Source organism: Mchenga conophoros, linkage group LG8, assembly GCF_057382185.1.
Source record: "Mchenga conophoros isolate Kocher_MC1m ecotype Shallow Benthic linkage group LG8, M_conophoros_male_GT1.1, whole genome shotgun sequence".
NCBI classification, from domain to species: domain Eukaryota; kingdom Metazoa; phylum Chordata; class Actinopteri; order Cichliformes; family Cichlidae; genus Mchenga; species Mchenga conophoros.
The window spans coordinates 12,450,476-12,463,822 of record NC_140533.1 but is presented as its reverse complement, the minus strand read 5'-3'; the positions used below and the strand labels follow the sequence as shown (position 1 = coordinate 12,463,822).

The 13,347-nt window shown below is 41.9% G+C and overlaps 3 protein-coding genes and 1 pseudogene across 5 annotated transcripts; 1 reads left to right on the top strand and 3 right to left on the bottom strand.

The window, feature by feature from the left end:
• Positions 1-13: 13 nt before the first annotated feature.
• uqcc4 (ubiquinol-cytochrome c reductase complex assembly factor 4) lies at positions 14-1,854 on the bottom strand. The gene is made up of 2 exons (XM_085284208.1): positions 1,671-1,854; positions 14-783 (listed from the first exon to the last, which is right to left on the bottom strand). The coding sequence occupies exons 1-2, from the start codon at positions 1,754-1,756 to the stop codon at positions 459-461; spliced, it is 411 nt and encodes a 136-aa protein (XP_085140334.1). The 5' UTR covers positions 1,757-1,854; the 3' UTR covers positions 14-458.
• A 289-nt stretch (positions 1,855-2,143) lies between these two features.
• On the top strand, positions 2,144-12,502 carry chlsn (cholesin). 2 transcript variants are annotated; one of them, XM_085284205.1, is made up of 6 exons: positions 2,144-2,393; positions 2,584-2,720; positions 2,798-2,911; positions 9,303-9,514; positions 11,698-11,779; positions 12,160-12,502. In XM_085284205.1, the coding sequence occupies exons 1-6, from the start codon at positions 2,258-2,260 to the stop codon at positions 12,337-12,339; spliced, it is 861 nt and encodes a 286-aa protein (XP_085140331.1). In that variant the 5' UTR covers positions 2,144-2,257; the 3' UTR covers positions 12,340-12,502. The 2 variants fall into 2 exon arrangements, with proteins under 2 accessions (XP_085140331.1, XP_085140332.1); XM_085284206.1 differs by having other exon boundaries at positions 2,152-2,393; positions 2,801-2,911.
• LOC146568260 (G protein-coupled estrogen receptor 1 pseudogene) lies at positions 2,970-5,837 on the bottom strand (annotated as a pseudogene). Its single transcript, XR_014893587.1, has 2 exons — positions 5,792-5,837; positions 2,970-4,580 (listed from the first exon to the last, which is right to left on the bottom strand). The product of XR_014893587.1 is annotated as a G protein-coupled estrogen receptor 1 pseudogene (transcript).
• LOC146568259 (uncharacterized) lies at positions 6,844-9,029 on the bottom strand. Its single transcript, XM_085284202.1, has 2 exons — positions 8,534-9,029; positions 6,844-8,196 (listed from the first exon to the last, which is right to left on the bottom strand). The coding sequence occupies exons 1-2, from the start codon at positions 8,534-8,536 to the stop codon at positions 7,117-7,119; spliced, it is 1,083 nt and encodes a 360-aa protein (XP_085140328.1). The 5' UTR covers positions 8,537-9,029; the 3' UTR covers positions 6,844-7,116.
• Positions 12,503-13,347: the final 845 nt, after the last annotated feature.

The following is a 13,347-nucleotide window of genomic DNA, read 5'->3' as shown; positions in this document are numbered from 1 at the left end:
ACAGACTGGCAAATGCCTGTTGTTCAAGTTTATTGACATTGTAAGCCATGACTGGCTAAAAGGAGTATTTCCCAATTAATGTTAGCTCTTAAACTTAAGACGTACAGCATCATGTAATAACCTGCATCACAAGTAAATAAAGCCAAACGTGAACAGTATTTTGAAACTGGATACAGTCTGCAAATGTGAAATAGAAAAGCCTGCAACAGCTGTAGAGTAAACCAGACCCTGATGAAAACAGTTAAACTAGACTCCAGGATGAATGAGTTTAACTGAGGCCTCTTAGTCCAGGTTTGAACTAATAACCTGTAGTTATTGGAATATTTATGACATTCATGTATCAATGGACAGCCTTATTTCCACACAAAGCATTGACTTTGTGTTCCAGGTCCACACAGTACAATTCACAATAAATACAACCTGATACAACATATGTCCACATATTCCAATAAGCGCCTTTATTTTTTAGTTGTATCCTCTTCATTTGAAAGCACGCTGGGTACATGCTCATGCAGCTGCTTCTCCAAAGCTGCGTCAATGTCTGTCTCATCCCTGAAAGCGCACCACAACAGGAAGGCGGTGGCAAGCAGGCTGATGGGCACAACTTTCCACATAGGACGCTCGTACTGGCTCCCCATTGAGCGGTCGACTCTCCAGGTCCTGTGGCTGGCTTTGCTGGTTGAGAACTTAATGGGCTCGCTCTTCACCTCCTCATCATCAGCAGATTGTTTGGATTTGCACGACAGCTCAGAGCTCAGAGCTAGAGACCGCACACTGTGGAGTCTTCCAGCAAGAAAAACAGAGAAGATAAGAAATTAGTTTAGGTTGAAAGACTTAGTGGTTTGAAAGTACACTTGGTGCACTTAAACGCTACTTCACCTTAGATAGTATACTACAATATTTACTTGGATATTAATACTTGTGGACTTCTGCTTAAGATTAGAAGTGAAATATATTTATGAAACTGAAAACACTTTTTTAAAACTGCTGTTTTGTTTTTAAGAAGCTGAAACATCCACAGCTGGAGATTATAGTCCTTAATGGGCACTAAAAATATTAATCCGATCATCATTTTCATTTATACACTGGATTTATGATACATTTCCAGAGGTCAAATATCCATAGACGCACATAATATGCAATAGATGTTTTATAGAAACTGATGTTCAAGATCAACCATACAGATGATCATAGGTTCAGGAGGTAGATAGCTCCTTACATAATAAATAAATAAAGCAGTAGAAAAAAACATTTCTGAATTATTCCAATGCAAAAAATGAGTTTATGTATAACATTTTACCTTTGAATTAGCCTTTAAAAAACTTGAGGAGTGTGTCCATCTGTAAATTGTTGCTCAAAACACAGTGATGATGCCACCTAGAGACAATTCCTGAAGCTGCTCTATTGAAAATGATAAATCTAACCTCTGACACAACGGCAACACACGGACGGTGACTGTACTTTAGTTAGTCATACGTCCTCATGAAAGGAAAACTCCTGCTATCCATCCAAAGCCTAGTAACTAGATTAACGTCAAAGGACCAAGGTGTGTCTTCTAGGAAAAATTAAGAAAAGCTGACCAACAATTAAAGATACTACACTGTCATTGAACCACCATTACACATTGAATACATGCTTTCCATGAGCCGGGGAAACATACTGACACTCACCTCACGGTCGCTGCACCGCTATGAATAAATGTTCCTCGACTCAAAGCCACTCGTGTCAGACGGGCAAAGACTGCTGCTATAGACATGATGGACAACCGGTCATCTTACTCAACACTACGAAACTGAAGGTTTGCCCAGCAAAACCTTTTCAGTCAGGTCATGTAACACACCATTGTGCAACCTTCAATTCTCTCCGGCCAGAAACAGCGAGAGACGCTGGTTATGACCGGCTGTCTCTAACCCATAGAATAATTTATTATTCTATTATTATTATTAGCAGTAGTATGACTATATCTAAAGATAATGGCACATTTAGGCTTGAAAGTATAATTACTTCGATTTTACACCGTACCACCAGTCTGCATTTTATTTTATTTTTGAGCATTTTAAGTACTTTTGAGCTACAGCGTATTGTCTTATTTATAATATTCTTTCTTTTTTATTAGTGAATTGTTTTTTGTTTGTTTTATTATGGTTTGTGTTTATGTATTTATTTATTATTTATTGATTTTAAATAGTCTCCAGGTTCCCACTTCATTTAATATTTTGAGATTTCTTTCAGTAGTTTGTTCTTCGAGTTTTTAAACATGTTACACCCACCGACCAATCACAAAACACGGGTAGCCAATCGTCCAATCAGGCTTCACTTGAGCGGCACCGCTTCCTGGTTGACTTTCCACGCGCCTGTGTGCTTTCCAGAGTTTGGCACGCAACGCAGCTCAGGTTGGTTTAAGGTTTTTAGTAAAAACAACGTGGTCAAAGTAGTGTTTAGCCCATATACCTGCTGCTTGTTGTTATGTCATAAAGTGGATAATGTGTTTCTTTTGACCTTAAACCTTGTCTGTCCGTGTACTTCATTCAGTAAACGTGTGTGCTGGTCTTCAGTAATATACACGCTTGTGTTGGTTTGCAGGAGTAATTTATCTCATGGCCAAGGACAAATCGTTGAAATCAAAACCTCTTAAGAGGAAGGATCTGGGTCCATCTGATGACCGTACAGAAATAATGGACACTGAAGTAAATACGAAGAGGAAAAAGATGGATGCAGATGTGAGTAGCACAGAGAATGGTATTTTACAGCACTACCTGAAATCAGTCACAGTATCATTAACACTTTGTTTTTAAAGCAGGAGGCTCCTGCTCACATGTCTCAGCTAACAAACACAGCAGATGATAAAAAACGGAAAAAGAACAAGAAGAGCAAAAAGGAACAAGTGAACCAAACCGTAGAGCAAGCAGAGGTGAGAATGTTCACTGCTGAAAATGTGACTTAAAGACTTTATTTGGCTCTTTGTAGGTAGTCAGCTAGTTTACAGTGTTTTACCGTGAAAAAATCTTTTTTGTGACATAATCATGGTAAAGCATAGAGCAGCGTGGCAAACATGTAATAACACAGATAATGAACTGACAGGTAATAAATTTAAATTTTTGGCACTGAGACATGCTGTCATTCAGTTCAGAGAGACTTTTATGCTTGCATGATTCATTTAAATAACACTGATGTGTCTCAATTTTACATTAAAAACAGTCAGATCTGTACAAAAATTAGGATCCATGTTTTGATATTTAGCACTGAATGGTGCTTTTACCCCACAGCACAGATGATTTTCATGTGTTTTGGTGAAACCATGTATATACAGTTTATTCAAGGAGGGTACTCAGTTGGCAGGAGGATGTCACAGTTTGGATGTGATGAGTTGCTCATACTGTCGTCCTTTGCTGCTGGTTCGTTGATGGGTTTTCTCGAGGGGGTCCTGTTCAGCTTGGGCCATCGGCTTTTATCCTGGAAAAAAAGCCTCAACTTTTCCCTAAAGGCCTCCCCGAGGAAGCCGTAGATGAGAGGATTCAGGCAGCTGTTGGAGAAAGCCGCCAGCCTGACGGCGTGACCTGTCAAGGGGTAATCCTGCCACAGCGTGCCCCCGTTCGTGTCGCCCCTCACGAGGTGCACACTTATAAACACGTTCTCTGGCAGCCAGCAGAGGAAGAAGACGACCACAGCGGCTGAGATGAGTCGCAGGGCTTTCTGCCTGCGAGGCCTCTGCAGGGGGCTGTTTAGTTCCCAGAGGCTGCATTTGAGCACCCGTGCTATTCTCCAGTAGCACACCCCCAGGATGCAGAAGGGCAGCAAGAATCCCAGCATCACCTCCAGCCACTGAATCTGAGTCACGTTGGCGAAGCAGAAATGAAGCTCTCCGGCGTGTTGCACTTGAGCTACAGCGAAAGGCAGCAAGGTGAGCAGGGACGAAGACGTCCAGATGAGGCAGCAGGTGAGCCGTGCGTGTGGTATGCTGCGACCCATGGAGTTGGTCAGCGCGACGAAGCGGTCGAGGCTCATCCAGGTCAGAAAGAAGACGCTGCTGTACATGTTGGCCTGTTGGAAGAGGTTCATGAAAGTGCAGAGGCCGGCCTTGTCGTAGTAGCCCTTCTTAAGATTGAACACCTCAATCAGAGAGTCAGCTACCAGTAAGAGGTCAGCCATGGCCAAATTCACGAAGTAGCAATCTGGAGGTGTCATGCGGCCCCTGTGGTTAAGGTTTACCACTATAATAAGGATATTCCCAACAAGACCGACAGGAAACAGGAATATGGTGTAGAGGCTGGAGAGGATGAGGCTGATAAAATAATAATTATCCGAAGCTGCCTCCGGACAATCGGAGGCGACTGCCTGTGTGTCATTTGGATGTGCACTGAAGTTATTGTCAGCAATGACTTTGTAGTCCACATTTATGGTCATGTTCATGTTCCCCTTTTGTCTTTAGCTGTTGTTAGCAGCATCCAAACACTAAGTTGCCATAGTTCCTAGATTTTTGAAGACTAAGTAGTTGCTGAGGAGCCTGCGGTACCATCAGTTCCCTCTTTGTGTGAGCGGTAGCTTTTGGATAGAGTGAGGTGCTGATGCCACTGTTTCCCCTAGACAGAAAGAAGAAGCGAAATGAAGTCAACAGCCTGTTTCACTTTCTTAAAACATCAATTAATTTCAATTCACATCAATACAGTTGCATTTATATAGCAAAAAATCAAAGAACAGTCAGCTCAAAGGGCTTTATATTGTAAGGTACAGACTCTACAATGTTAGAGAGCAAACCCCAACAATCAGACGACCCGTGTGAGCAAGCCCTTGGGAACAGGGAGAAGGAAAAACTTCCTTTTAACAGGAAGCAGCCTTAAGACTAAAGGAGGGGCAGCCATCTGCCACAACCGGTTGGGGACTGGGCGCCGAAAAGTAGACGTCCAGGAGGTAATAATTCTGTACACAACATCAATAAATACATTAATTCCCCGTTTTTTTCCAATGCAGTTTTTTCTCTCCACTGTTGCCAAGGGCTTGCTCAAAAGAAAGTTACGTGCACTGAGAGCATTGCTGTATTGAACTGAACCAAATAAAACTGAGTGAAATGTGACTGGCTGTCACTGGCTTGCTTCTAAGAGGTGACACAGATTGTTTTGCTCGCTGTGGCGGGCAGGTCGTGCTGTCTAGATAGCAGCCGTCTGAATCATCATTTTAATGTGACAAATTACAAAACTATGTGATAGTTCACTGTGTTTTACTTCAGCTCTAGTTATTGCCCAAACATTGGGAGCATCACAGAATTTTCTCGCCTTTAACAAATGACAAAGAATGATTAATTAAACCATTAATCACTGATTCGTTTTTAATGGAAACAGAAGCAGAGGTACTGCAGTGACACATTATGTTGCCTCATGTAAGATGAGCAAAGCTAACTTGTCATGTTAGCAGAGCTGAAACGAGCACTCATACTGTCTAGTTGACCGTACCCTTGAAGAGATATCCCATAAAAATTCATTATTGATGCGACTTTTAAGTGGATGTGTATCTGTTTGAAGTGCAGCCGCTTTGAATATATTCATACAGTCAAAAAGAATACTTTCCGAGATCCTTCATCTAACTTATCAGATCTTAAAGATGCTTACGAGCGTTTAGAAATTTAAACTCCCAACCAGAAGCACCTCCAGGCTGTAGGATTCGTTGTATGTTAGTTCAAAGCGTTTAATATCAAACAGGTAAGCCATAACATGCTGAGGAGATACTTGGAAACTATAAGGAAAGCTAAACTGGTGATAAACAAATTAAGGCGTCATATAAAAGAGCTTGGACTCACCTGTGATTTCTCGGTCTGCGTGTATTGTCCTCCCTCTCCGTTAACGCTGGCAGTAAAAAGTGGTTTCAGTATGAATGCGGAGAAATGTTTACAGCCACCCACCACTTGCAACAAGAAACACAAACACACAATGCAGGCGCTTCTTCATATCGCAGCTTTTGAGCCAAATGTGTAAAAGTGTTTTTAAAATTAAACCTTTACTACTTTTTATTGGCAGTACTGTCACTTGGCAGTTTGATCATCCCCTATTTTTATCAGTGTGTGGGTATAATTTTATTGCTTATGATTATATCAATTTGAGACATGAGGTCGTCTTGTCAACACTGGCACGAAAGCACGCAAACACGGTCATGATTGTGTAATGTTAAAATATGTAAACATGGGAGTCGATCTGTCTCTGGACAGCACATTTACACTAAACAAGGTGGACATGCAGACATGCATAATTTCACTTAGTGTCTCCTTGTTTCACATTACTTGAAAACCCCAGAAAGACGGTTTGTGCAGGAACACAAACTGTGCGCTTTGTTCTGGTTTGTAGGGTGGTGTCTGAATCTTTTATCACTTTATATGTGATGATTTTAAAACTGTAAGTAGCATTCATAAGAGCCCCGATTTCAGCAATCACTATTGTGACAGTTAAGTTAAGACCAGCTTCTTAATGAACTCTGCTCCTGCATTCACTTTCCTGGTTCCTGGGTTTGTGTCGCTCCGTGTTGCCACCGATGCAAAACGTTATCCACGCGGATCGCTTATTCCTAGAACTGGTGCCCATGAATTTCTTGAAAAGTGTTCATCTGATTCAGTAACTTTTTTTTTCTTTTTTTTTATTCAAGCATAATTACATGAGGGCTCGTTGACACTGTTGGCATAAATATAGACTCTGACTTTGGTTTTCCTAGACTTAATTTTTCCTATGTGGCTTTCAGGGAGCTGCAGAGGTTTTTCCAAGCATTTGTCTTAATGGACTTTTGTGTAAATCAGGCTTATGCAAACAGAGTTTCCAAGAAAAGACATTTTCCCGGGAACAGGTTAAAAATTCATACAGAATCTCATGTAATAATAGCTCCTTTTTAATTCCCTGATTAAAGAAATAAATCATTTGAATTGACATAACATGGGAAGATGATGCACAGTACCAAGATATAAAGCATTTTTTTTCTCCTCTTTTTGTACATTTTGTAAATGAAATGTTAAAAAAAATACATTTGATGAGAGTTCTGCAAGCTTTCAGTGACTGGATAGATAGTGAGGTGGTCCATAACAGGTAAGACATTAAATATGATGCATGGGAAGAGCTCTGTCCTAGCAAACAGACACATTTCTTAAGACTCGATGTCCTCCAGAGTGTCTGTGATCTCAATGTGCGGAGCTATGATGTTCCTGTTGGGCTGTGGCCCTGGACGTCGGCAGCAGTCCCGCAGCCGCCTGATCACTCCATAGAGGCTTTCCCGACATGGCCTGTGCATGAACAGGACGAGCAGCAGGCTCACGCTGCTCCCTGAGAACAGCACAAACTCAGACACACTCAAAAATGCTTGCTGGTGGAACGTCAGCTGTCTTTCACTATTAATCAGAGCCCCTCTAAGCAGCGCCACGCTGTAGAAGAGCTGGCAGATGAGCGTAAAACCGGTGACCGCCAGGAACACAGGGCCTTCCTCAGAGCCGGAGAGGAAACGTCCATTCGACTCCCTCTGGCGGATACAGCCACCTATCAGAAGTCCCACTTGGAGGATGTAGGGAATCAGGAAGACCAAACACAGCCTAGCAACTGCGTATGAAACACCATCTGTGGTGGGATCCATCAAACAGTTGCCCTCTTTCTGCAAATCTCCTCTGGGTCCACGAATGCCAGCCAGCACCAGAGAAATGAGTACAGAAGTGATGCCCACTAGTGCCGCACAGACACGAGACTTTCTCAGCAGGTGATTGGATGGAGGATCAAAGGTGACGACGGATGCCATGAGCACTAAGACCAGCAGGCCACACAGAGAGGCTATGTTGATGGTAAAGGAGAGTGCGGCACAGCCTAAAGCTGTGGTGTTTAGGTAGGCAGGTCTGTGGGCCACCGTGTGCAAAGAGAGGAGCAGGAGCAGCAGCTGGAAGCCACAAAACACCCAGAGGAGGCAGCCGAGCCAAGCCAGCCTCTTGTGGGCGCGATAAGTCTGAATGAAACTGTAAAGCAGGAAGCAGCCTGCTAAGAGACCGAAGGTAGCAAGCAAACTGTAGACGTAGTTTGCATTGCTGATTAAGTCATTGGCTGCAATCTTGACTAAAACAGAGTTGTCCGTGGTCTTGACGCTGCTCTCTGTGATGTTGACGCTGCTCCGTGTGATGGCAGAAGAGATGGAAAATTGAGATGTGGGGCTCGTCGGCGTGGTAGGCGAGCCTGTGCTGTAATCAGACTGAAAATCAAAGCAAAAAACAGCCACTGATGAGAATCAGAAGATTTCCTCAAAAACAGAAGTCCAGTGATTTGAAAACACTTGAATATACGTGCATGAATCACTATGAAGACTTTCCACAGGAACACAGAAATTACAACACACAGTTCCTTCCTAAATGAACTCAAAGTTGAGCTAAAATCTTAACTGTATGCAAAGAACTTTAAAAATACACCGTGTATGAAGACGTATCAAGTAAAAAGTTGTAGTTTTGTTTTCTGTGAGGATTTTCTCTGAGTCTTTGTTTGCTTCCCTTTGAGGACCTGCCCGTTCAGTAGAAACACATGTTTCCACTTACCATTTTTGCTTCCGTCACCCGCTCGTCTGTTTTGTATCCACCGGCCCGACGCTGCTACCGCCTGAGTCAAAGCTCCGAAAACGATGCTGTTCGCATGGACACAAGTGCTCATCATACAAAAGGCTTTTCTATTTCTGTGGTCAATGCCCAGGCAGCATACTTTCAGAATGACTTTTTGGCCATGTGACCAAAATCTCTTCTTCCCCTCCCTTTTTTTTTTTCTTCTTTTCATCACCACCAGAGGTCGGCTAAATCGGAGAGCATAGTGTGTCCCTTGTTCAACTTCCTCTGGCATAAAAGTCTTTAAGTTGTGCTGTGTTTACATCCTATAACAAGGAAATGTTTTTCAAATTATTATTATTTAAAAACTTCTTCAGCAGTTCTGTGAAGCTGAATTGTTTCATTGTCTTTTTTTTTTTTTTTGTTGGCTATTTATAAACCATCCAAGTGCATGTACAGTGGTGTGTGCTCTGCGAACGCACTGCTGAAACTGTCTGGGTACTGCACAAAAAAAGCGTGCTATGGTGAACTCGTAATACTGTATGCACAGGAAACGTTGCCCAGAGCTGCAGAGCAAGAGGAAGTGATCTAAACCTGAAAACTGCTTTTGACTTTTGACTCATCTGTCTGCAAAAACACAGTAAAATGTCACATTTAGTTTGCATTTAGCGGAGTTAAAATTGGCATGTGCATAAGGAGCAGTTTGCGATCAAATGATTTCATTTTCGCTGCGACTTATTTGTGTGTTTGCTTTGCTTTGTTGTGACAGGTTCTTGATCCACCCAGCTGTCCTGAGGGGACAGCTGAGGCAGAGGGGCTCGAGGACTTGAGTCCCGATGAGAAGAGGGTCCTGGAGAGGAAGCTGAAGAAGATTCGGAAAAAGGAGGAGAAGAAAAGGCTCAAAGCGGAGGGAGTGACTTTGGAGCAAACAAAACCATCTGGACCCAGTGCACAACAGCAGGCCTTAGACTACCTCACGTGGTAAGAATAGGGTCCAGAGGATTACCAGGATGCAATCAAAATGCATTATGGGATGTGTAGCAGCTGATTTATGAATTAAAACCCAGGATATCGTATAATTATTCTTTTTTTTATGTTGTAAAAGCTCACCACTAGATTACTGGATCCTCTTTTTTACTCAAAATATTTTTATTGAACAATTATGAATACTGTTAACAAAAAAGAGGGGCAATTGATACCAACAAAACCTTTCCTTGCAAACCACACAGAAGTTAGCTGCAACACAACTGAGCTTCACATTCCCATTAACACAGTAAAACATACAGAATGGTAGGTCGTCTGACCTCTATGGAATAAGCAAATGTGATAGTCAGCAGGAAGATCCTTAAATTGAAGGTTAGAGAAGTTTTTATTCTGGCTGGAGCACTGGACCTTTTCAAGACTGAGACACGTCATGAGATGGGCAAGCCGCTGAACATGGGTGGGCGGGGCAGCAGCCTTCCACCTCGTCAAAATGGCACGTCTAGCCAGGAGGGAACCAAAAGACAGCACCCGATGTTTTGCCCCGGTGATATACTTATCATCCTTACCCACTGTACCAAAGAGAGCAAGTAGGGGGTTGAGAGCCAGTTTCAGGCCGGCAGCCTTGTTCACGGTGCAGAAAACTCATCTGGATTTAGATAAGTGGGCCCTATGAACTACTTTGAATTGTAATAGGGAGGGGCGTGCACAGAGTGATGTGGAATTTACCAGAGGACTGAATCCCAAACGTCATCTGACATAGATATACCTAACTCCTTCTCCCATGTGTGTTTGAGGCGTTCAAAGGGAGCTGAAGTTACACTGCACAGTTTGTTATAGATGTGAGAGATTATACCTTTGCCTGAGAGTTGCAAACTAAGGAGCTCGTCCAGTAAGTTAGCAGCTGGAGCTTCTGGAAAATTTGAGAGGTGGGATTGCAAAAAATGCCTGAGTTGTAAATATCTAAAAAAAAAAAAGTGAGTTTTGGGAAGAGTGTATTTTGCTGACAGCTATTGTGTATAAAGAGACCTTTAAAGTAAATAATACCTGCTCGAAACCAGACCTGAAACAAATTGTCCAAAGTGGGAGGGAGGAATAGGTGATTTGATAAGATGGGGCTTTGAAGTGAGACATTTTTAAGATTTAAATGTCACCTGAACTGAGCCCACACCCTGAGGGAGTGCTGAATTATCGGATTATATGTGAAGTCCATTGGCCATTGAAGTTGTCAATGGATAAAGGGAGAGAAGAACCGAGAAAGGAGGCAAGAGAAATACCCTGAGTTGATTCTAACTCCATGGCCAGCCAAGTGGTAGGGCCCGCTTGGCTGGCCATGATTTTAACTAGTAGGTCAGGGAGCAAATATTGGCAGTCCAATAGTGAAAGCGAAAGTTGGGGAGTGCCAGACCCCCTTCAAGGTTAGGCTTCTGTAAATGCACCTTAGCTACTTGAGGTCGTTTACCCTTCCAAAGGTTGGAGGAAATTATAGAATTGAGGTCTGTAAAGAAGGACTTAGGGATAAAGACTGGTAAAGATTGAAATAAATATAAAAACTTAGGAGGAATATTCATTTTATAATCAAATTAATTCGACCGACTAGAGTTTTGTTCAGGGGTGACCACTGTTGAAGGCTTTGTTTGACATTCTTCAATAGCGTAAAAAAGTTGGCTTTGAGAAGTTGTTTATACTTTCTTGTAATTGTAATACCCAAACAGGTAAACTGCTCTTTGACCACTTTAAAAGGGAAACCAGACAAATCTATTTGAAACACTTCTTCATTGAACAGACAAAGTTCACTATTGGACATATTTAATTTATAACCAGAGACATGACAATAGCTAGATTGAATATCAACGGGCTAAGGGTGCAACCCTGTCGTGTGCCTCGTTTAAGTTGGAATGGTTTCGATTTCTGGCTATTAGTACAAACTGAAGCAACAGGAGTCAAATATATGTACTTGATCCATGAGATGAAATTTGAACCGAACCCAAATCTTTCCAGCACAGCAGATAAATAGTTCGATCACTGGATTCTCTTAACATAACATACACGGGAAGACTTTCTCAGAAATGATTCATAATTCTAGCATTTGATAAGTTGTTGTTGTAGTGAATCATGGGGGTGGAAGTATGTACTTTCTGCAATAGTTACACTGCAGCCCACAGTGGTTTTTGCCTTTGCAGCTGGGCTGAAAACCGTTCACGGTGGAAGTTCCAGAAGACGAGGCAGACGTGGTTACTGCAGCACGTCTTTGATTCTGAAAAGGTAAAATTACCCAACATTCCTCCTGAACGATGGGGGTGACAGGGGGTTTTCTCAGCTTTGTTTTAGACTGGTCAACCGCTACGCTCTTTCTTCCTCTTTCTGTTATTAAATAACACTCTCTATTCTCAATCCAAAACTATTTGTCATTTTTAAGCAGAAGAGAATAAGTAAAAATGGTAAAGCTATAAGAAGTTGAAATGTTTACAAACATTTTCATGTAATTCATGTTATCCTCATTTTTGAATCTGTCTGAAGAGAACACTGACAGGAGATGCGCCGCATTAGCGTCACTAGTATCGTAATGATTTGTCACCCTGTAGCCAAGAGTCTCTATAATATGTATACAGAGAATCAACAAGATTAAAGTAGGTTCTTCTCAGATTCCAGACGACACGTTTTCGGTGCTGCTTCAGTACCTGGAGGGGCTTCGTGGAAGTGGGAAGGACACAACCGTGCAGAAGGCCTTATCCCTGGTGGAGGAATCTGGAAAAGCACCAGAAGACACAGTCATCCAGCAGAGGGCACACAGAGCCAGAGAAGTTATCCAGCTATTATCCTGAGCCACAAATATTACAGAGAGACTCGCAAAAAGACTAAACTCTGTTCACAGGACTGAAGGATCGGCCTGATCTAAGGCTTGGGCTAAAGAGGTTTTAAATAAACGGTCCCTGTTTGTGTTGCCAGTATTATTCACCTGTTTTAATAATTAAAAGTGTTACTTTATCACCTCTGTTTCTTTACATTACTTGTGTGTTATGTTGGTTGGTAGTTATCAGTCAGGAAAGCCATGTCATACATTATGAAGGCAGATTAATGTTTTATTCAAATGTACAGAAGCTGTTTGTAAATCTTTTTTTCAACTCCAGCAAGTAACTCAGAGGTTACTGTTCAACTTTGCCAGTATGGGCAGATCACTTCGGAGAGATGTGAATCCCTCAAAGTCAAACAGATAGCTGGAAGACCTTTTGAGTAACATCTCAGGAATGTTTGTAGCTAAGACATGTTTGTGCACGTCAAGGCCCATAATCAGTGAAGCCACTGAACTGAATAACTTTTCTTTTGCACTCTCCTTGTAATCACAGTAGCAAACACATACCAGACCGCTGGGTTATGTTCTCTACATACATTTTATATTTGCTTATCATCTGGTTTTTGTGACTAACTCAGTAAGTGTGCGGGTGATTAATTTTATCCGCATCTTTCACAGACTATTAATATAGCTGTGTTGTGCGTATCTCAATCGGGCAAAAGTGAAGTCGGAAATGACCGGCTGTTACTTCTTTGAGTGCAGTATGACAGGAACATGTGTTTGAGTCTTAATATAGGACACAAACACAGAGGAAGGAAACAAAGTCGATATCTAGCCTAGCTGTGATGACTTCATTTCCTATACAAATGCACCCAAATACAACACAAAGACATAAATGCTTTTCAGCCACTTTATATATATATGGACGATGTTTTTCGGTTACTTGCATATGCATGAACAAAAAAATTTACTCCTCATTTTATTATATCTTGTCAGGATATTGAAATATGCAAACATGGAAATGCAGAGTAAAAGGCAA